This window comes from Eubalaena glacialis, chromosome 15, assembly GCF_028564815.1.
Source record: "Eubalaena glacialis isolate mEubGla1 chromosome 15, mEubGla1.1.hap2.+ XY, whole genome shotgun sequence".
Lineage (NCBI taxonomy): Eukaryota > Metazoa > Chordata > Mammalia > Artiodactyla > Balaenidae > Eubalaena > Eubalaena glacialis.
The window spans coordinates 84,103,066-84,125,068 of NC_083730.1; the positions used below are offsets into that span (position 1 = coordinate 84,103,066).

Sequence of the window (22,003 nt, forward strand, 5' to 3'; positions counted from 1 at the left end):
GGTATGTCTCTGTGTAACTTTTTAAGAAACTGCCAAACTGCTTTTCAAAGAACATTGTATCGTTTTACATTTCCTCGAGCAATGTCTGAGAGTTCCAATTTCAACAAAAAGAGGACCCTTTTTTAATATTAAAAAAATACTATATACTCTCACATGATAATAGATGTCATTTTAGTATCTGCAGGTTAATAAAAAGAATAAAAATGACAGGGAATTAGTAATACTCCTAGAAGGATTTATATTCTGTAATCACAACAGCATTTAATGACTTGATGTATTTAGTCTACACGCAGTGCTTTCTGTGCACTTTTATAGCAGTTCAGTGTCCCCCAAGGATCATGGTTGGGAGCTACTGGTCCAGATGACTTGTTTAGAAATAAATGTAAGCTATCTTTTTATCCATCTTCTGTAAAATAGAGACCTACCTCATAAAGTTGTTTAGAAACTGAAGCATTTGGCCCATACTAGGTGCTCAATTAGTGACAGCTATTACTACTAGGGATTAGTGTGACTTAATAGAGTATAGGCTTTGGAGCCATACAGGTGAAAATTCTAACTTTCCTGAACCAGGCTAAATTAATAACAGTCTCTTCTTTACTCAAACTGCCTTGGAACAGAGACTGTATGGATTCTTGGAAACACCTCTTTCTATACTTATTCCTTGCTGACTTCAAAATGCTGTTTGTATCTATCCATTTCATTTGGTTTCATCTTTTTGGGTTTGGAAGCTTCTCCTCCCCACCCTCAAATTATCAAAGCTGCTTAGCAAAAGTTGTTCCTGTATTCTAAAGCTGTAGTTCTCATCCCTGATTGCACATAAGAATCACCTGGGTAGCTTTTGCACTGAATACTTATTCCTGGGTCCCATCCCCAGAGATTCTCATTTAATTGCTCTGGGATGTGATCTGCATATCAGGATATTTCTTTAATAAAGCAGGTGATTATAATATGTGGCCAAGGATGAGAATTACTATTCTAATATGAAACCAGGATTTGTGACAGCTGTTCTTGCCAACTTGAGTATCAGCAGCCAGTGTTACAACTATCTTAATTCCTTCATCAGTAAAGGCGTTAAGCAAAATAGAGTCTCTGGGATAGCCTGTCAGAATGACACCAGGCCACTGGAGGAACCTCTCAGGTAAGCCTTTCTTCCACCTAAGTGGCACAGTCAGTGTCTGAAAGGAGGTTCTGTGGAATGAAAGCGAAAACTTTAAGCCATGTTGAAGTCAGGGCATGTTTCATCCATCACCACTCCTTGTAGGAGGCAATGTGGCATAGTGAGATGGATTCAGGTTTTGGCAGTAGATGAATCTGGGTTTATTTTGGTTCTGTTGATTACTAGCTGTGTTGCTTGAGATTCAGAGTTTGCAACTGCACATTTTTCTCATGTGGAAAAAAATAGGGATTATTAAAAACACAACCAGAATCATACTATACACCTTACAGGGTTGTTAGCATTGTGGACTGTATATTTCTTAGCATACTTCCTGGCTTAGTAAATAGCAGTTGTACTGTATATACTACTCCTACTCATGCTAAAGACTGTCATTGACTCGTTTGTATCTCCAGTGCCAGTCACAGTGCCCTAATGCTCAGAAGGTTGTAAAATTTGATGATATAGAAAACAGAAAATTTGATTTCTTTTTTTAAATCAGTTACTCATAGGAAAATAATTAACAGAGCTGTGGCATTATAAAATTAGTGCTCAGCAAGTAAGTGTTGCTACACATTATTTTAATGGCAATATCCCTTCATTTTTGTTTAATGAGATTCATGGTCAAAGTCATGCAGTGTCATACACCCCAGGGACAAAAATAGTAGCACCTCAGTATTTAGCAAGACATGCTTTAGTAGCTATAGCAAGTGTGATAAAAACAAAAGAATGGGCACGAGGAACAGCTGTAAAGAATAGTCAGGCAAGAAGTCAACATCAGAAAAATCAAGAGTCAAAAATGTTAGGATAGATAGACAAGCCAGAATCAGAACATATAAGACAAGTGCAGTTCATCATGTATTTTTTTTCCTAGCTTTGTCTGCAGAGGGCCTAGAAGCAATGAAATACTAATAGTAATAAGTACCCCTAATGCACAGATTTTACTTCCTAAATATCACTCCCAACTAAAAGGAACCAGGACTCCTAGGAGAAATGACTAATTCTAAGTCTAGAGTAGGAACTTAACAGGCTGAGCCTGAGACATCATCTTGTGCTAGAAGCAAGAAATTCAAATAAAACCACAAAAAACCCTGAGTTGCCAAAGCAATCTTGAGAAAAAAGAACAAAGCTGGAGGTATCACCCTCCAAGACTTCAGACTATACTACAAAGCTACAGTAATCAAAACAGCATGGTACTGGCACAAAAACAGATGCATAGATCAATGGTACAGAACAGAGAGCCTAGGAATAAACCCAGGCACCAATGGTCACTTAATCTACAACAAAGGAGGCAAGAATATACAATGGGAGAAAGTTTCTTCAATAAGCGGTGCTGGGGACTTCCCTGGTGGCACAGTGGTTAAGAATCCGCCTGCCAACGCAGGGGACACGGGTTCAATCCCTGGTCCGAGAAGATCCCACATGCCGCAGAGCAACTAAGCCCGTGCGCCACAACTACTGAGCCTGTGCTCTAGAGCCTGCAAGCCACAACTACTGAGCCCTCATGCCACAACTACTGAAGCCCAAGTGCCTACAGCCTGTGCTCTGCAACAAGAGAAGCCACCGCAATGAGAAGCACACCCACCGCAATGAAGAGTAGCCCCCGCTTGCCGCAACTAGAGAAAGCCCACGTGCAGCAACAAAGACCCAATGCAGCCAAAAATAAATAAATTTAAAAATAAATAAGTGGTGTTGGGAAAACTGGACAGCTACGTGTAAAACAGAGAGATTAGAACATTTTCTCACACCATATACAAAAACAAACCCCAAACAGATAAAGACCTAAATGTAAGACCTAGAGCCATAAAATTCCTAGAAGAGAACATAGGCAAAACATTCTTTGACATAAATTGTGACAGTATATTTTAGGATCTGTCTCATAAGGCAAAAGAAACAAAAGCAAAAATAAACAAAGGGACCTAATTAAACTTAAAAGCTTCTGCACAGCAAAGAAAACCACTGACAAAATAAAAAGACAATCTCCTGAACAGGAGAAAATATTTGCAAACGATATTGGGAACTTCTGCTTCCAGCCAAGCTAGAGTAACAGAGGCCAGATTACCTTCCTACTTAAAAAAACAGAGTGACTATATGAAACAATAGTTTTCAAGACACCGGGCATCAAGCAATGAAGGACAGTGATCCCTGAGGGATGGCAAACAAAAGAGGTGAGCCCTGCAATTGACCCATTTTGCCTTGAGTTTCCAGGCTCTGGCATCAGGAGTAGGAAGTGAAGCAGAGCCCAGCAGACTCCCTGAGTTGACATGGAGCTGTGAGTCTAGGGAGAACAGTGCAACTGCAGTTCATGGGACAAAGTATCAGAAGGAAGAGATACATGGAGAGAACCGCAGAGATCTACAGAAGTTCTCCCTTGAATACTCAGCAGAGACTGACCAGCACAAGCATATGAGCAAACTAGTCAAGACTGGGAATTTGAAGAAATTAGAAGCAGTGATGTCCAGTGCTCACACAGTGATAAGAACAGGCACTGTTACTACCAGTCAGACAGGAAAATTTCATACTTCATTAGGCACTGGGTGGATTACTCAGGAAGGTCTTGCTTTCATAGTAGGAAATAATTAGCTTTAGACTGAGCACTGCTCTGGACCTGCCTGACAAATCTTAAAAGCAAGATTCAAAAGGATCAAACCATGTCCAGGTAACTTAACTGTTTCCCAGAACAAAGCTCAAAAAGAGTTACAGGGGGGAAAAAACAGTTTTAGGAATTCAGATATATCCAACACCTTATAAGGTAAAATTTACAATGTCTGGCATCCAATCAAAGATTATCAGGATACAAAGAGACAAGAAAACATCATCCACAAGCAGAAAAATCAATCCATTGAAACTGACCCAAAGTTGACACACACTAGAATTAGCAGAGAAGAACATTAAGGGAGTGATTATAACTTGTATTCTGTATGTTCAGAAGTTACATAGAGACTTGGAATATATAAAATAGATCCAAATAGAGCTTCTAGAAATGAAAACTACAATGTCTGAGATGAAAAATACACTGGCAGGATTAATTGCTGATTAGACATCGCAGGGGAAAAGATTAGGGAATTTGAAGACAGTAGTAGAAATTATCCACATTGAAACACGAAAAGAGCATCAGTTAGCTGTAGGACAACTTCAAGTGGCCTAATACATGTGTAATTGGATTCCCAAAAGAGAGGGGAGTATGGAAAAAAATATTTGAAGAAGTAATGGCTGAAGATTATCCAAACTTGCTGGAAAGTATAAACCCACAGATCTGAGAAACTTAAGTCTTTCTTCTTCTTCTTCTTCTTTATTTTTCTTATACAGCAGGTTCTTATTTGTCATCAGTTTTATACACATCAGTGTATACATGTCAATCCCAATCGCCCAATTCATCACACCACCACCCCCAGCCCCCCACGGCTTTCCCCGCTTGGTGTCCATACGTTTGTTCTCTACATCTGTGTCTCAATTTCTGCCCTGCAAACCGGTTCACCTGTACCATTTTTCTAGATTCCACATATATGCTTTAATACACGATATTTGTTTTTCTGTTTCTGACTTACTTTACTCTGTATGACAGTCCCTAGGTCCATCCATGTCTCCACAAATGACCCAATTTCATTCCCTTTTATGGCTGAGTAATATTCCATTGTATATATGTACCACATCTTGTTTATCCATTCATCTGTCGATGGGTATTTAGGTTGCTTCCATGACCTGGCTATTGTAAATAGTGCTGCAATGAACATTGGGGTGCATGTGTCTTTTTGAATTGTGGTTTTCTCTGGGTATATGCCCAGTAGTGGGATTGCTGGATCATATGGTAATTCTATTTTTAGTTTTTTAAGGAACCTCCATACTGTTCTGCATAGTGGCTGTATCAGTTTACATTGCCACCAACAGTGCAAGAGTGTTCCCTTTTCTCCACACCCTCTCCAGCATTTGTTGTTTGTAGATTTTCTGATGAAGCCCATTCTAACTGGTGTGAGGTGATACCTCATTGTAGTTTTGATTTGCATTTCTCTAATAATTAGCCATGTTGAGCAGCTTTTCATGTGCTTCTTGGCCATCTGTATGTCTTCTTTGGAGAAATGTCTATTTAGGTCTTCTGCCCATTTTTGGATTGGGTTGTTTGTTTTTTTAATATCGAGCTGCATGAGCTGTTTATATATTTTGGAGATTAATCCTTTGTCCATTGATTCATTTGCAAATATTTTCTCCCATTCTGAGGGTTGTCTTTTCGTCTTGTTTATGGTTTCCTTTGCTGTGCAAAAGCTTTGAAGTTTCATTAGGTCCCATTTGTTTATTTTTGTTTTTATTTCCATTACTCTAGGAGGTGGATCAAAAAAGATCTTGCTGTGATTTATGTCAAAGAGAGTTCTTCCTATGTTTTCCTCTAAGAGTTTTATAGTGTCCGGTCTTACATTTAGGTCTCGAATCCATTTTGAGTTCATTTTTGTGTATGGTGTTAGGGAGTGTTCTAATTTCATTCTTTTACATGTAGCTGTCCAGTTTTCCCAGTACCACTTATTGAAGAGACTGTCTTTTCTCCATTGTATATCCTTGCCTCCTTTGTCATAGATTAGTTGACCATAGGTGCGTGGGTTTATCTCTGGGCTTTCTATCTTGTTCCATTGATCTGTGTTTCTGTTTTTGTGCCAGTACCATATTGTCTTGATTACTGTAGCTTTGTAGTATAGTCTGAAGTCAGGGAGTCTGATTCCTCCAGCTCCGTTTATTTCCCTCAAGACTGCTTTGCTATTTGGGGTCTTTTGTGTCTCCATACAAATATTAAGATTTTTTTGTTCTAGTTCTGTAAAAAATGCCATTGGTAATTTGATAGGGATTGCATTGAATCTGTAGATTGCTTTGGGTAGTATAGTCATTTTCACAATATTGATTCTTCCAATCCAAGAACATGGTATATCTCTCCATCTGTTGGTATCATTTTTAATTTCTTTCATCAGTGTCTTATAGTTTTCTGCATACAGGTCTTTTGTCTCCCTAGGTAGGTTTATTCCTAGGTATTTTATTCTTTTTGTTGCAATGGTAAATGGGAGTGTTTCCATAATTTCTCTTTCAGATTTTTCATCATTAGTGTATAGGAATGCAAGAGATTTCTGTGCATTAATTTTGTATCCTGCAACTTTACCAAATTCATTGATTAGCTCTAGTAGTTTTCTGGTGGCATCTTTAGGATTCTCTACGTATAGTATCATGTCATCTGCAAACAGTGACAGTTTTACTTCTTCTTTTCCAATTTGTATTCCTTTTATTTCTTTTTCTTCTCTGATTGCTGAGGCTAGGACTTCCAAAACTATGTTGAATAATAGAGGTGAGAGTGGACATCCTTGTCTTGTTCCTGATCTTGGAGGAAATGCTTTCAGTTTTTCACCATTGAGAATGATGTTTGCTTTGGGTTTGTCATATAGGGCCTTTATTATGTTGAGGTAGATTCCCTCTATGCCCACTTTCTGGAGAGTTTTTATCATAAATGGGTGTTGAATTTTGTCAAAAGCTTTTTCTGCATCTATTGAGATGATCATATGGTTTTTATTCTTCAGTTTGTTAATATGGTGTGTCACATTGATTGATTTGCGTATACTGAAGAATCCTTGCATCCCTGGGATAAATCCCACTTGATCATGGTGTATGATCCTTTTAATGTGTTGTTGGATTCTGTTTGCTAGTATTTTGTTGAGAATTTTTGCATCTATATTTATCAGTGATATTGGTCTGTAATTTTCTTTTTTTGTAGTATCTTTATCTGGTTTTGGTATTAGGGTGATGGTGGCCTCATAGAATGAGTTTGGGAGTGTTCCTTCCTCTGCAATTTTTTGGAAGAGTTTGAGAAGGATGGAGGTTAGCTCTTCTCTAAATGTTTGATAGAATTCACCTGTGAAGCCATCTGGTCCTGGACTTTTGTTTGTTGGAAGATTTTTTTTTTAATAAATTTATTTATTTAATTTATTTATGGCTGCACTGGGTCTTCGTTGTGGTGTGTGGGCTTTGTGCGTGGGCTTCTTTTGTTGCAGAACACGGGCTCTAGGCACGCGGGCTTCAGTAGTTGTGGCACACGGGCTCAGTAGTTGTGGCTCGTGGGCTCTAGAGCACAGGCTCAGTAGTCATGGCACACAGGCTTAGTTGCTCCGCGGCATGTGGGATCTTCCCAGACCACGGCTCGAACCCGTGTCCCCTGCATTGGCAGGTGGATTCTTAACCACTGTGCCACCAGGGAAGCCCCTGTTGGAAGATTTTTAATCACAGTTTCAATTTCATTACTTGTGATTGGTCTGTTCATATTTTCTATTTCTTCCTGGTTCAGTCTTGGAAGGTTATACCTTTCTAAGAATTTGTCTATTTCTTCCAGAATTTGTCCATTTCTTTCTTTTATTGGCATAGAGTTGCTTGTAGTAGTCTCTTAGGATGCTTTGTATTTCTACGGTGTCTGTCGTAACTTCTCCTTTTTCATTTCTAATTTTATTGATTTGAGTCCTCTCCTCTTTTTCTTGATGAGTCTGGCTAATGGTTTATCAATTTTGTTTATCTTCTCAAAGAATGAGCTTTTAGTTTTATTGATCTTTGCTATTTTCTTTGTTTCTCTTTCATTTATTTCAGCTCTGATCTTTATGATTTCTTTCCTTCTGCTAACTTTGGGTTTTGTTTCTTCTTCTTTCTCTAGTGCCTTTAGGTGTAAGGTTAGATTATTTATTTGAGATTTTTCTTGTTTCTTGAGATAGGCTTGTATAGCTATAAACTTCCCTCTTAGAACTGCTTTTGCTGCATCCCATAGGTTTTGGATTGTCGTGTTTTCATTGTCATTTGTCTCTAGGTATTTTTTGATTTCCTCTTTGATTTCTTCAGTGATCTCTTGGTTATTTAGTAACGTATTGTTTAGCCTCCATGTGTTTGTGTTTTTTATGTTTTTTCCCCTGTAATTCATTTCTAATCTCATAGCGTTGTGGTCAGAAAAGATGCTTGATATGATTTCAATTTTCTTAAATTTACCGAGGCTTGATTTGTGACCCAAGATGTGATCTATCCTGGAGAATGTTCCGTGTGCACTTGAGAAGAAAGTGTAATCTGCTGTTTTGGGATGGAATGTCCTATAAATATCAATTAAATCTATCTGGTCTGTTGTGTCATTTAAAGCTTCTGTTTCCTTATTTATTTTCATTTTGGATGATCTGTCCATTGGTGTAAGTGAGGTGTTAAAGTCCCCTACTATTATTGTGTTACTGTTGATTTCCTCTTTTATAGCTGTTAGCAGTTGCCTTACGTATTGAGGTGCTCCTATGTTGGGTGCATATATATTTATAATTGTTATATCTTCTTCTTGGATTGATCCCTTGATCATTATGTAGTGTCCTTCTTTGTCTCTTGTAATAGTCTTTATTTTAAAGTCTATTTTGTCTGATATGAGAATTGCTACTCCAGCTTTCTTTTGATTTCCATTTGCATGGAATATCTTTTTCCATCCCCTCACTTTCAGTCTGTATGTGTCCCTAGGTCAGAAGTGGGTCTCTTGTAGACAGCATATATATGGGTCTTGTTTTTGTATCCATTCAGGAAGCCTGTGTCTTTTGGTTGGAGCATTTAATCCATTCACATTTAAGGTAATTATCGATACGTATGTTCCTATGATCATTTTCTTAATTGTTTTGGGTTTGTTTTTGTAGGCCCTTTTCTTCTCTTGTGTTTCCCACTTAGAGAAGTTCCTTTAGCATTTGTTGTAGAGCTGGTTTGGTGGTGCTGAATTCTCTTAGCTTTTGCTTGTCTGTAAAGCTTTTGATTTCTCCATCGAATCTGAATGAGATCCTTGCCAGGTAGAGTAATCTTGGTTGTAGGTTCTTCCCTTTCATCACTTTAAGTATATCATGCCACTCCCTTCTGGCTTGTAGAGTTTCTGCTGAGAAATCAGATGTTAACCTAATGGGAGTTCCCTTGTATGTTATTTGTTGTTTTTCCCTTGCTGCTTTCAATAATTTTTGTCTTTAATTTTTGTCAATTTGATTACTGTGTGTCTTGGCGTGTTTCTCCTTGGGTTTATCCTGTATGGGACTCTCTGCGCTTCCTGGACTTGGGTGGCTATTTCCTTTCCCATGTTAGGGAAGTTTTCGACTATAATCTCTTCAGATATTTTCTCGGGTCCTTTCTCTCTCTCCTCCTTCTGGGACCCCTATAATGCGAATGTTGTTGCGTTTAATGTTGTCCCAGAGGTCTCTTAGGCTGTCTTCATTTCTTTTCATTTTTTTTTCTTTATTCTGTTCTGCAGCAGTGAATTCCACCATTCCGTCTTCCAGGTCACTTATCCGTTCTTCTGCCTCAGTTATTCTGCTATTGATTCCTTCTAGTGTAGTTTTCATTTCAGTTATTGTATTGTTCATCTCTGTTTGTTTGTTCTTTAATTCTTCTAGGTCTTTGTTAAACATTTCTTGCATCTTCTCAATCTTTGCCTCCATTCTTTTTCTGTGGTCCTGGATCATCTTCACTATCATTATTCTGAATTCTTTTTCTGGAAGGTTGCCTATCTCCACTTCATTTAGTTGTTTTTCTGGGGTTTTATCTTGTTCCTTCACCTGGTACATAGCCCTCTGCCTTTTCATCTTGTCTATCTTTCTGTGAATGTGGTTTTTGTTCCACAGCTGCAGGATTGTAGTTCTTGCTTCTGCTGTCTGCCCTCTGGTGGATGAGGCTATCTAAGAGGCTTGTGCAGGTTTCCTGATGGGAGGGACTGGTGGTGGGTAGAGCTGGGTGTTGCTCTGGTGGGCAGAGCTCAGTAAAACTTTAATCTGCTTGACTACTGATGGGTGGGGCTGGGTTCCCTCCCTGTTGGTTGTTTGGCCTGAGGCAACCCAACACTGGAGCCTACCTGGGCTCTTTGGTGGGGCTAATGACAGACTCTGGGAGGGCTCACGCCAAGGAGTACTTCCCAGAACTTCTGCTGCCAGTGCCCTTGTCCCAGTGGTGAGCCACACCCACCCCCTGCCTCTGCAGGAGATCCTCCAACCCTAGCAGGTAGGTCTGGTTCAGTCTCCTATGGGGTCACTGCTCCTTCCCCCTGTGTCCTGATGTGCACACTACTTTGTGTGTGCCCTCCAAGAGTGGAGTCTCTGTTTCCCCCAGTCCTGTCGAAGTCCTGCAATCAAATCCCACTAGCCTTCAAAGTCTGATTCTATAGGAATTCCTCCTCCCGTTGCTGGACCCCCAGCTAGGGAAGCCTGACGTGGGGCTCAGAACCTTCACTCCAGTGGGTGGACTTTTGTATAAGTGTTCTCCAGTCTGTGAGTCACCCATCCAGCAGTTATGGGATTTGATTTTGCTGTGATTGCGCCCCTCCTACCGTCTCAATGTGGCTTCTCCTTTGTCTTTGGATGTGGGGTATCTTTTTTGGTGAGTTCCAGTGTCTTCCTGTTGATGATTATCCAGCTGCTAGTTGTGATTCTGGTGTTCTCACAAGAGGGAGTGAGAGGACGTCCTTCTACTCCACCATCTTTGTTCAGGCTCCAAGTCTTTCTTCTTTAAAGTGAACATGACGTTATGCTTTCTTAGGACGGGGCACTGGTGCTAGTGGGACGTTGTAGGAGAAAGAAGCTCTCTTGCTGTTTCTGGTGCAGGTTGGGGGTCAGAGGTGTGGGTGTGAGGACATCTGGTGGAGCCTTCCACAGCATGGTCTTTTTTGTGTGTGTGTGTGTGTGTGTGGCACGAAATATTTTTATTAATAGAGACATATCAAACATATAAACAGACATATATATAACAGACATATAAACAGACATAACTAGAGATCTCATATCTTCACTCTAAAACTTAGTCATTGTTACCGAAAAACTGGGTTCACCTCTGAATGGGTGTTGAGCCAAAAGACACAACCAAGTCAAAGAGCTGGAGAAGAAAGAATTTTACTACTTGCAACAAGTAAGGAAAACACTGGGAATATTTCCCAAAGCAGTGTGTCCCTGAACACCAAAATTGGGGAAGTTTTAAGCTAAGGGTGTACCACAGCATGGTCTTTTTGCAGTGTTTGCACCCTTGTCCTTCTTCAGCTCTTTGCACATGTAAACTAGAACCTCCATGTGATGCTGTGCTCTGAAATCTTCCTGCCCCCACCAACACTCAGACTCCCTACTGCAGGTCATTGGTTGCTAATTATATCCTCCCCACCTGCACTTCACAGGGTAGCTTATTATTTGCCTGAGAACTCCAGACCACCTCTGGCCTGGCCAAACTAGCAAACTTCCCTGCTCTCCAGTGCCAATACCATACTATTTTGATTACTGTAGCTTTGTAGTAGAGTTTGAAATCAGGGAGTGTACTGCCTCCAGCTTTGTTCTTTATCAAGATTGCTGTGGCATTTTGGGGTCTTTTGTGGTTCTATACACATTTTAGGATTGTTTGTTCTGTTTCTGTGAAAAATGCCATTGGAATTTTGATAGGGATTGCATTGAATCTGTAGATTGCTTTGAGTAGTATGGACATTTAAACAGTATAATTCTTCCAATCCATGATTATGAAATATCTTTCTGTTTATTTGTGTCTTCTTCAGTTTCTTTCATTAATATCTTATAGTTTTCAATGTTCAGGTTTTTCACCTCCTTGGTTAAATTTATTCCTAGCTATTTTAGTCTTTTTTATGTAATCGTAAATGGGATTGTTTGTTAAGTTTCTCTTTCTGATAATTCATTATTAGTGTATAAAAATGCAACAGATTTTTGTATATTGATTTTATATCCTTCAATTTTACAGAACTAGTTTATTCTAATAGTTTTTGGTGGAGTCTTTAGGGTTTTCTATATATAATATCATGTCATTTGCAAATAGTGACAGTACAACCGCCTTCTTCCAGAGGAACCACTATCCAGACTTTTATGGTAATCATTCCTTTCTTTTGCTTTCTAGTGAGTTTTACTTGCTAAGTATGTATCTGTAAATAATACTGTTTTTTTGGCCTGTTTTGGAATTTTGCATCAATGGAATCATACAGTGTGAATTATTTTGTGTCTGACTTCTTTTGCTTAACATTTTGTTTTTATAGTTCATCCATGTTGATACTTGTAGCTTAGGTAATTCATTTGCTTTGGTGTATTGTATTCCATTGTGTGAGTATATAACTTACCTATTTTTCTGGTAATGGTTGTTTATAGGTTTTAGCTGTTAACAAATCACGCTGTTATAAACAATCTTGGACATCTATTCTGACAGACCTGAACACACATTTCTGTAGGATATACACATAGGGAATTGCTAGGTACATAAAGCTTTGACAGCTTCTCTGATGATTATTCCTAAAGATAGATTCCTAGCAGTAAAATGAATGGATCAGAAGGTCTAAGCATGGAAGATGATTCAGGACTTCTATGAATTTACTCCATAATCAGCAGCATAGCCTTTATTCTAGTTTAATTTTTCTACAGTGTAAACTAGCTACACGTTGTTCAGTGTGGGAACAAACTATAAAATCGGTAAGCAATTTCCTTGTTTTTTTCTAAAGTTCATCTGGAAATGTATTTCTTTCATGCTGCCTAATACCTATTCATGTGGGTTTATATAGTGATTATGGCTGATTGTCTGGAAAGCTTAGAAATGTTGAACCTCCTTGTATAGAAATATCAATTAAACGTGATCAAATTAATAAATAGACACTGATTCAGTATGCTTTATTTGAAGATTCACTTTCCAGAACTTAAATTCTGTCAACTGAATGTTTTAAAATATGTGCTTCTATGTTGTTGTTTTCACTTTAGCAAGTGTGAAATCTGTTTGTTCATTTACCTGTTTCACGTCCTTCCTTGAGTGCAGGGCTGCATCCTAATCAGTGCCTAAAATCTTGCCTTGCCTGTGGTGGATGTTCAGTAACTGTGTATTGAAACAGTATTGGATTACATTATTTGGAATTGTTGCCTTTTTGCATTTTTGCTCTTCCTTAGTATGTTAGGTGTATTAATGAATGATCATTTTGACTTACACAGCGCCTTCTTTTCCACCTAGGAGCTCTGAGGTGACAGGTTATTTGGATTCTTTTTGATTTGGAATAATTATTCTAACATTTAAATGAAGCTCTGTCTGAATGTGCCCAAATTTTCATTTCTATCTTTTTAAGCTTCCCTGCTCCCAAGAATTTTCAGGCTTATAAGACTGCAGTTAATTAATAATCTCCATCATTGCATCCCAGATAGCCATGGGAGTTGACAGAAAGGAAGCAGAAACAAGTTTAAATAGAATAGCGCTTAGCAGTGAGATAACACTGTATACCTGAAATCCTTGGCAGACATGAATCGATTTTCCAACACACTGGAGAAGTAGGAAATGGGTTTTTATTATGTATTTAATGGCTGAGAAGGTGAGATGTGTTTTTAATCTCTTAACTCTTCCTGAGAAGTGGACATTCACTTGGAAACAACTTACTTTGTTTAAAATCATAAAGACATTTTTTGTTGCCAGGCTTACATAATAAATTTCTATTTTTTTAATCTGAATTTTTTAAGAGACTCATCCCTTGACCTTTCATTTTTCTCAGAAGGAGGCAACTGAGTCAGCTTCAAAATTTATGGGTTTTATTTTCACGAAGCCAACACACTAGACAGTTTCTAGAAGTAGTAAGTGCCTCTTGCTCCCTCACCATCCTTGGAGAAACAAGAAAATAGAACAGATGCCAACTCAGAACACAAAGTAACATCTAATTGCCCCTGAAGGGTGGTCTGGCCGTGGGTAGAGTTAGTTTGTCCCATGTGTTTGAAGCTTGAGGAGACAGAGGCCAGATTGCTTACATGAATTGCTTATGTTCACCCAGTTAGGAATGGAGTCCGGTGACAGGTTATCCCTGTCCCAATATTTTTTGGTTGTTAATCCTTTTTTCATCGAGACACATGTTTAGTTTGCCCAGAGGGCTAGCTCTAACTATAATACAATACCTTTTCTCTTCTAGTCAAGAAAATATAGTGAGTGAACATTTTGAGTTTGTTACATTGAAATTTTTTGAAGAAATGAAATATTTATTAATACTTCATTACTTTATTAGTAATAACAAATGACTTGCCAGTGTATCTGTATCTCACAACTGATCATGACCAAACAGTATGTTCATAGTTAAAGCTTTACATAAGATTTAATTAATTTTTTCCAAAATAGTAAATGGCCATTGTTATGTCTTTCAGTACATTTGATTTCTTAAACAAAAACAAAACAAACAAAAAACCCAGCAGTCTCTGCCTCCCTGTCTGCTTACATCAAGTATAGTTCTTTTTATTTTTTTCACAGTTGGTTTTCTTTAAGTCATGTTTTTGTCAGTTGATTGCCTGTTGTGAGCCAAGCCCTTTCTGAATCCTGGAGAAGTGGCAGAAGGCGAGCCACCCTTTCCTCCAGGAGCCTACAGTCAAACACCTGTGATTGCTTTGAGGAAACATTTAACTTATTGTACTGGGAAAGTAACTTAACCTCTCCAAAGTTCAGCTTCCTCATCTAAATAGTGGGTTCATAATACCTGCCTAACAGGTATCATTATGAGGACTAAAGGAAATAATTCACATGACAGCACTTAGCACTGGTGCCTGGTGCAGGGTTGGCACTCAGGGACCGTTCATTCAGTTTGCATCTGGAGAGCCATGCAAGGCACTATCATTAGATAATTAAATTATGATATGAAGGCCATTTTAAAAATATGAATTGAGAGACAGAAGCAGGAACCGAGAGCTAGGGTTTATTAGGAAAGGCTCTGTGGAGGATGTAGGGTTTAAAGAGGCTCAGAACTTAGATGGTGAAGCTGTAGGTATTATCAGGGTAAAGAATGGATCGCCTCTGATTTGGAGGAAGAGTTTGGGCTCCACTACTTAAGTGTCATCAGCTTTTTATCCCCACATAGTATCTGTATTGCTTCCCCAGTGACTTCACAGAAAATAATTCTGTACCCAGTGGTAAAACCCTATGGGGCTAATCCTTGTTAGCATTACTGCTATTTCCATGGCAACCATCAGATGATATATAATCTTAGTGAGGCAAGATGTGAGAAGTATTTTCATCAACAAATGCCCAAATTTACTGGTAGAATGTCCCATGGGAGATTACCCGATCACTTAGCTGCTGTCTCCAAAATCTAAACCCTGCTCTTTCACATTTCTGTGTTTGAATATGTAGTGGGAGATATTTTTTGAGAAAAAAAGTCTTGGACATAACCAATAAGGTAAATTTGAGAGGGGAAAAGTCTTTATATCTCATTTATAGATATTTTTGTGACTATTGATAGAGTTTTGTGACTACTGATAAGTAATTAGGTACAAAGGTAAAATTGGCTTGACTCATCTTTTGTCAGTTTTACTCAAATGAAAGGAAAGATTTAAAAATACAATTCTTAATATTTAAAAATAAAATTTTCCTGCTGAAAACTGAATTCATTCTGTAATACGGGGGATTTTATAGAATTTGTTTCATTCTCTGTGACATTTTAGGAATATGTTACAGACAACTGTAAGTTGAAAATGAGTGAATATATACATGTTTTCCCTGTATTCAACAAATTTGTCTACTATGTGCCTGGCATAGTTCTGAGTACTGGGGTTATAGTGACAAACGAAACAAAGGCCCTGCCCTTTTAGAACTGACATCAGGGGCAGAGAGAGAAGCAATAACTCAATTAACAAAGAGCTAAGTGTCAAGTGTGATAAGTGCTCTAGATTAAAATTAAACAGGGAGGTACTAGAGATTGACACATGTAGGGGTCGGGTGAACAAAGGAGGCCTCTCTGATGAGATGACATTTGGGAAGAGACCTGAGTGAGTGAGGGACAGGCCTTGCGAATATCTAAGGGAAGAGTGTTCCAGGCAGTGGGATAGCAAATGCACGGATGGTGACGAAGAGTATGCTCGACAGGGCTGAGGACAGCAGGGAGGCCAGGAGGAGTGGAACAGAGAGAACACAGTGGATAAAAGAGCAGATCAGAGGTGAGGGCGGGTGGGGGCAGGCATCCTGTAGATTAGCTATCAAGGCTATAAGCCGTGAAAGGACTTGGTTATATTTTATTCTGAGTAAGATGGAAAACTTCTGGATGGTTTAGAGCAGTGACACGATATGTCTCGGGTTTTTAAAGGATTGCTCTGCTGCTTGGAGAGTAGGCTCTAGGAGGACAAGGCTGGAAGCAGGGAGACCACTTAGGTGATGACTTACTGCAGTCAGTAGTCTAGGCGAGCGATGTTGCTGCCCGGACCTAGGGTGGGAGAGTGGGGACAGAGAGTAGCAGTAGGATGCTGGATGTTTCTTTTGCTCAATAAATACTCATAGAGCTTATTACATATGCCAGACACTGTTCTAGCAACTTTATAAATATCAACTCATTCCTGCTCATAACAACCCTCTGAGGTAAACTTCAAAGGTACATACAGCCCACAGGATTTGTAGATGGATTGGATGTGGGTAGAAGAGGGAAAAGGAGGAGTCTGGGATAATTCCTTTGTGTGGCCCTAAAATTCCTAAGAATGGAGTTGCCATCTCCTGAAAAAGGAAAGATGCAGGAGAAGCATGTTTGGGTGGAGGCCCAGAATCATAAGTTCGGTTTTCATACGCGTTGAGTTTGAGATGCACAGCAGCTATCCAGCTGGACGTGTTGAGTAGGCAGTTAGAGGAGCCTGAAGTCAGGGAAGAGGTCAGGGCTGGAGATAAATTACAAAAGCGGTCTGAAAGCATTCAGGAAGAAGTGCCCACTGGAGGTCTGGTTGTTGCTGGTAAACCTTACCAGAGGTAGGTGTGAGGAGTCTTTTCCCGTGGGTGTGGTTGTAGAGTGGCATTTTCATTGGATTTGGATCAGACCTGCATTTGGATACTAGCTGTATCATTTACTAATTAAGTGACCTCAACCATGTGATCTAATCTCATTTAGCTTCACTTTCTTCATCTATAAAACAGGACATATCCCATAGCATTGTTAAGATAAAATGAAATAACGTTATGTTACCTACAGCAGTGCTTGGACATGGAAAGTGCTTAATAAATATTCATTATCTTCCTTTTCCTCAGATTTGGTTTGTTGCATTCGACCCGTACTAACAAAACATGAGCTTCTCTTCCAGGATAAAATAAATCTGAATTTAAAGCCTACTCCCACATATACTTTCGAGGGTGCCTACTTAATGACAAGCTCCAGAAAGGATTTCATTCAAATCTATTTCCTGTCAAACAGTAATGACCTTATAAAAGAAGGGACTTTTGTGAGGTTTATAGAAGGCACAGGGGAAGAAGTTGTGTGTTCTGAGTATTAAAATATTCCACACGCAAAAGCAGAGTGAAGGTATAGGTAGACGCACCAAGCAGCAAATCCGAAGATCAGTCATGGGTAATTTACATGAAAGCATAAGTAAATCCACCTGAGTCATGGTGATGACCTATAGGAGAAAATAGTGCCCTTTCCTAGTGATGGGCTATTTAAATCAAAGGGAATTATCTTATTAATTACCTGATGATCCTGCTGGAAATTTGCTAAAGGGACACTCCTGGGGTTAAACTTAATCCCACTTCTATTTTCTACAGTCTTAGCTTGAGAATCAGTACTCACTTAAGGTGCTCAGATTTTATCTCATACAAATGTTTACATTTATGCACCTACTATGTGCTGTGTACATTTTTAGGCAAATGATTCCTGTCCTTAGGTCCTTCACAGTGTACAAGAGAAAACAGACATGTAAACAAATAAACAGAACAGACTATGTGGTAAACAAACAAAATAGAGTATATGATACTCAAAATAGAGTATTACTACAGGACTGCAAATAACGTAGTCATTTTACCCTAGGAGATTATAAAAGCAGTATAGTGGTCACCTCTGTACTGGGCTGTTAAGGTTAAGAATTTATCAGGTAAAAATTTTCAGGGAAAGATATTCCAAAAAAGGAGCACACCATAAGCAAAATCATAGAGTCATGTTCAGGGAAAACAGAAAAAGGCATAATAGTTTGTTTTTAAGGTGGTGGGAAGAAGAAAGTGACCACCGGTTTGGAAAGCAATTTTTCCTTAACCCTTCTTCAGCTCCAAACAGGAACATTTGAACTTTCTAACCTTCCTTTAAGGTCTAGATGAGTCCCCTGGTGAACTATATGACCAAAAGAAATTAAAAGCATTAAAAATACTAGAATTTCCTTTCTTTATTAGGATTAGACATGACAATTATTTTCTGAGGGAATCCTGAGTGTGTCCCTAGGACACCATTTGTCTTCCTGTGAAGGACTCCTAAGTGTTTACTTACCCCAGCCCATTCCCATCACTGACCTAAATTAAAATTTGTTAAGTAGAATGTCATTTCCGCCTTAGCCTTCCTGTTTGTTATGAAAAGGTTCTCAGTTTTCTTTTCCAAGTATCTCCATGTAATCTTTTGAAAGCATAAACATTTTCTGGGAGGTCTGCAGTGTTCATGGTATTTTCAACCCTGAGGGAAAAGGGAGGCCTGTTCCAAGACAGACATGTTCTTGCAGACAATGCAGTCCCTCAGCTTAGCTGGATAGTAATTCTTTTAGCTTGGCTCTAATTCCATGTCCACTCCCCTTTTTACCCCTGAGACCTTCCAAGGTTTCTCTATGATCACCACACCACATCCACGGATAAAAGAGAGTGCCTAGATTCTCTGCAACTCGGCCTCAGTGAGGGCTGTCATTCTCTCCAATCAATCTCTATGCCAAATTTTCTTAGACTCTTTAAGATCTGCCCTCTTTTACATTTAATCTTTAGACTTTCTGTGCCAATGACTTGAACATCAGATCTTCAATCCAGTTAATCTTTGCAGTTATTAGAGCATTAACAGTGATAGAGGCAACAACAGCAACAGAACAGCACACACAGTACTTACCAGATGCTCTTCTCAGCACTTTACACAGATTAATTTATCTCATCCTCACAATGGCCCTTTGGGGTAGCTACCACTTTATCCTCATTTTACAAGTGAGGAAACTAAGGCACAAAGAGTCTCGCAGTTTTGCCTGAGGTTACACAATGCTGTAGCTGGTAGAGAAGAAAGACTGTTCTTTTCAGAGCTTGAGTTTGTAAGACAGTTTTCCCACAAGAGTTTTATTTACCTCTGTATCCTCAATTAAAAGCGTGGAAAGCAAGTGTTCCATCCATGTTGGAGTTAGTAGTGCAAAGTGCCAGGCCATCAAGTGTACACAGAGGATTGTGTCATTTTGGTTTAAAAAAAAAAAAAGGAAAAAAAAAAAGACTAAGTCAATCAAAAGCTCTGACTGTGAATACAGTATATTGGCAATATCTGGGGCCTATTTTATTATATGAGTCCTCATAGGACATTTAAAAATAAAAGTTTAAAAATCTATTCTGACTTCTTCGGAAATATTTTTTATTTAACTAGCAGTAGGGATCTGACACTGAATAATGGCCCTCCTCCAGAAACAAAAACGGATTAACATTTTGTCCTTTTTTCTTTTTCCATTAAAAGCCTGTGCTGCCAGAGTTGCTGGTCTTTGATGCTGAGGGATTACGTTTGGGACAATAATTTAAAAGTGATAATAAAACTGTTATTGTGCTCTGATTTTAAAGTTAGTTCAAATAAAACAAAATTAGACATGGCCCCTAAGAGCAGCTTTTCACATATCCCATATAAGTAGGCATTCCCCGGGGCTTCCCTGGTGGCACAGTGGAATCCGCCTGCCAATGCAGTGGACACGGGTTTGAGCCCTGGTCTGGGAAGATCCCACATGCCACGGAGCAACTAAGCCCATGCGCCACAACTACTGAGCCTGCGCTCTAAAGTCCGTGAGCCACAACTACTGAGCCCACGTGCCACAACTAATGAAGCCCACATGCCTAGAGCCTGTGCTCCGCAACAAGAGAAGCCACCACAATGAGAAGCCCGCGCACTGCAATGAAGAGTAGCCCCCGCTCGCCGCAACTAGAGAAAGCCCGCACACAGCAATGAAGACCCAACGCAGCCAAAAATAAATAAATAAATTGATTTAAAAAAAAAAAAAAAAGCAGGCATTCCCTTCCATGAGTAATAAACATTGTTAGTGGCATTCCAGGGCATGAGTTTTTAGCATCCCTGAAAGTCATCTAATATGTGGCTATTTGTTTTTGTCTAAAAGAAGAAAAATAGTATTAAAATGGAAAGAAACTGAAAATGGGAATCAAGTGCTAACCAGCCATGTGATCTTAGGCAGGACCCTTACTTTCACTCACTCAAGTCATATCACAGGCTTGTGTGGCAACATGCTTGGGTCCCCACTTGTGTGCACAGGTGTGTGTATCCGTTTAGCACACGTGTTGGTTCACAGGTTCATTTATTCTGGTTTGTTCATCTGTGGTGCTCACCAAACCCCACCAGCGGCTTTCTCACCCCTGGTCCCCTAGTTTTGGGGGCCCCTCTTCCCCATGCCCATCCTACTGACTCTGCTTAAGGAAATCTTACCTACCAAGATTCAGCCCAAATCCCATCTTCTGGGGTAGTCTTCTATAACCACACTAGCTTCCTTTAGCTGCTTTCACACAATTTTCAGTTCAAGGTCAACCAAACACTGCAGCCCTAGATTAACTGCATGTGCTGAAATCCTAATATATTTGTGGCTCCATGTGGCTCAGTCTGCCCAAGGCATTAAGCACAATTTAACTCTCAACCTAGATTTCTCCCTGACAATCTGTGTTGGCTCTTTCTTCCACGTTTCTTTTTTTTTTTTTTAAATTAATTTATTTATTTATGGCTGTGTTGGATCCTCGTTTCTGTGTGAGGGCTTTCTCTAGTTGTGGCAAGCGGGGGCCACTCTTCATCGTGGCACGTGGGCCTCTCACCACCGTGGCCTCACTTGTTGCGGACCACAGGCTCCAGACGCACAGGCTCAGTAACTGTGGCTCACGGGCCCAGCTGCTCCGTGGCATGTGGGATCTTCCCAAACCAGGGCTCGAACCTGTGTCCCCTGCATTGGCAGGCAGACTCTCAACCACTGCGCCACCAGGGAAGCCCTCTTCCACGTTTCTTTCAATCTGTTTTCTTGTTCTTATGTAAGTCTTTGTTCTGATTTTTTTGTTGTTGTTTAATCTCTTCTTCTCTAGGTCCAACTTTCTCTCTTATTCTCCATTGTCCCTTGTCTGTGGACTCACTGCCAGGAATGGAACTGACGAAAGCAAAGTATCCTTAGAGGGAAGAAGAATGAAGCAGGGAGAGGAACTAAGCAAGCAAAATGTAACATCTTTTCAGGATGCTGCAGAGGGAAGAGATGTGAACACTTTGACATGAATAAACATTGTCCTCCCACTGTGCTGAGATCATTGGGAGAAGCACCGAATTGGGTAAGAAATAGTCATTCACTTCCTCTAAGAAGTTATACAAAGTCTTAGCCTTGAAATATTCCAAAGCATTTCATCGTCAGGGCCCAACAGTGTGTTTTCAGGTCGAAAAAAGTCTAGTTCCACCTGCTCTCTAAAAACAGTGGTAACTGAGGTGTCCTTTAGGGTCCCCGAACCGTGAGATTTTAAATATTTGGTTGTTTAGTCCCAGTGCTGGGACACTGACACTATCAAATGGAAGGTGTTTTTTGGTTTGTTTTTTGCAAACAGTGTGTTGGGGTGGGGTGGGGGTGGGGGTAATTCAGAGCAACATTTAAAGGGAAGACATTCTCAGAAGCAGGAGGAAAAGCGGTCCAGCAAGGGCTGCCCTCCTTATTTGCACATGCAAAGAAACTCGTGACAGGCTCACCACGCCCCACCTGCAGCCTGGCCCCCTAAGGCAGTGAGTAGGTACCCCTGAGATTCCTCAGCTTTGGAAACACACTCACATACTTTCTTCATGGCAGGACATGCTCTCCTTGGCTAGCTGGGGCTTCTTTTTCTTCTTCCTCCTTTTCCAGGTGAGGCAGCCAGCACCTCTCAGGAAGCCCCTCAGAGATGGTA

At 39.7% G+C, this 22,003-nt stretch overlaps 1 protein-coding gene across 1 annotated transcript in view; it reads left to right on the forward strand.

Annotated features, from left to right (window-relative positions):
* LOC133075195 (BICD family-like cargo adapter 1) overlaps window positions 1-21,380 on the forward strand; it is a 57,845-nt gene extending 36,465 nt beyond the window's left edge. Inside the window, exon 5 of the mRNA XM_061169262.1 lies at window positions 21,167-21,380. Coding sequence (XP_061025245.1) covers window positions 21,167-21,232 — 66 coding nt within the window. The 3' untranslated portion in view covers window positions 21,233-21,380. The remainder of the gene's footprint in view (window positions 1-21,166) is intronic.
* The last annotated feature ends 623 nt before the right edge of the window (window positions 21,381-22,003 follow it).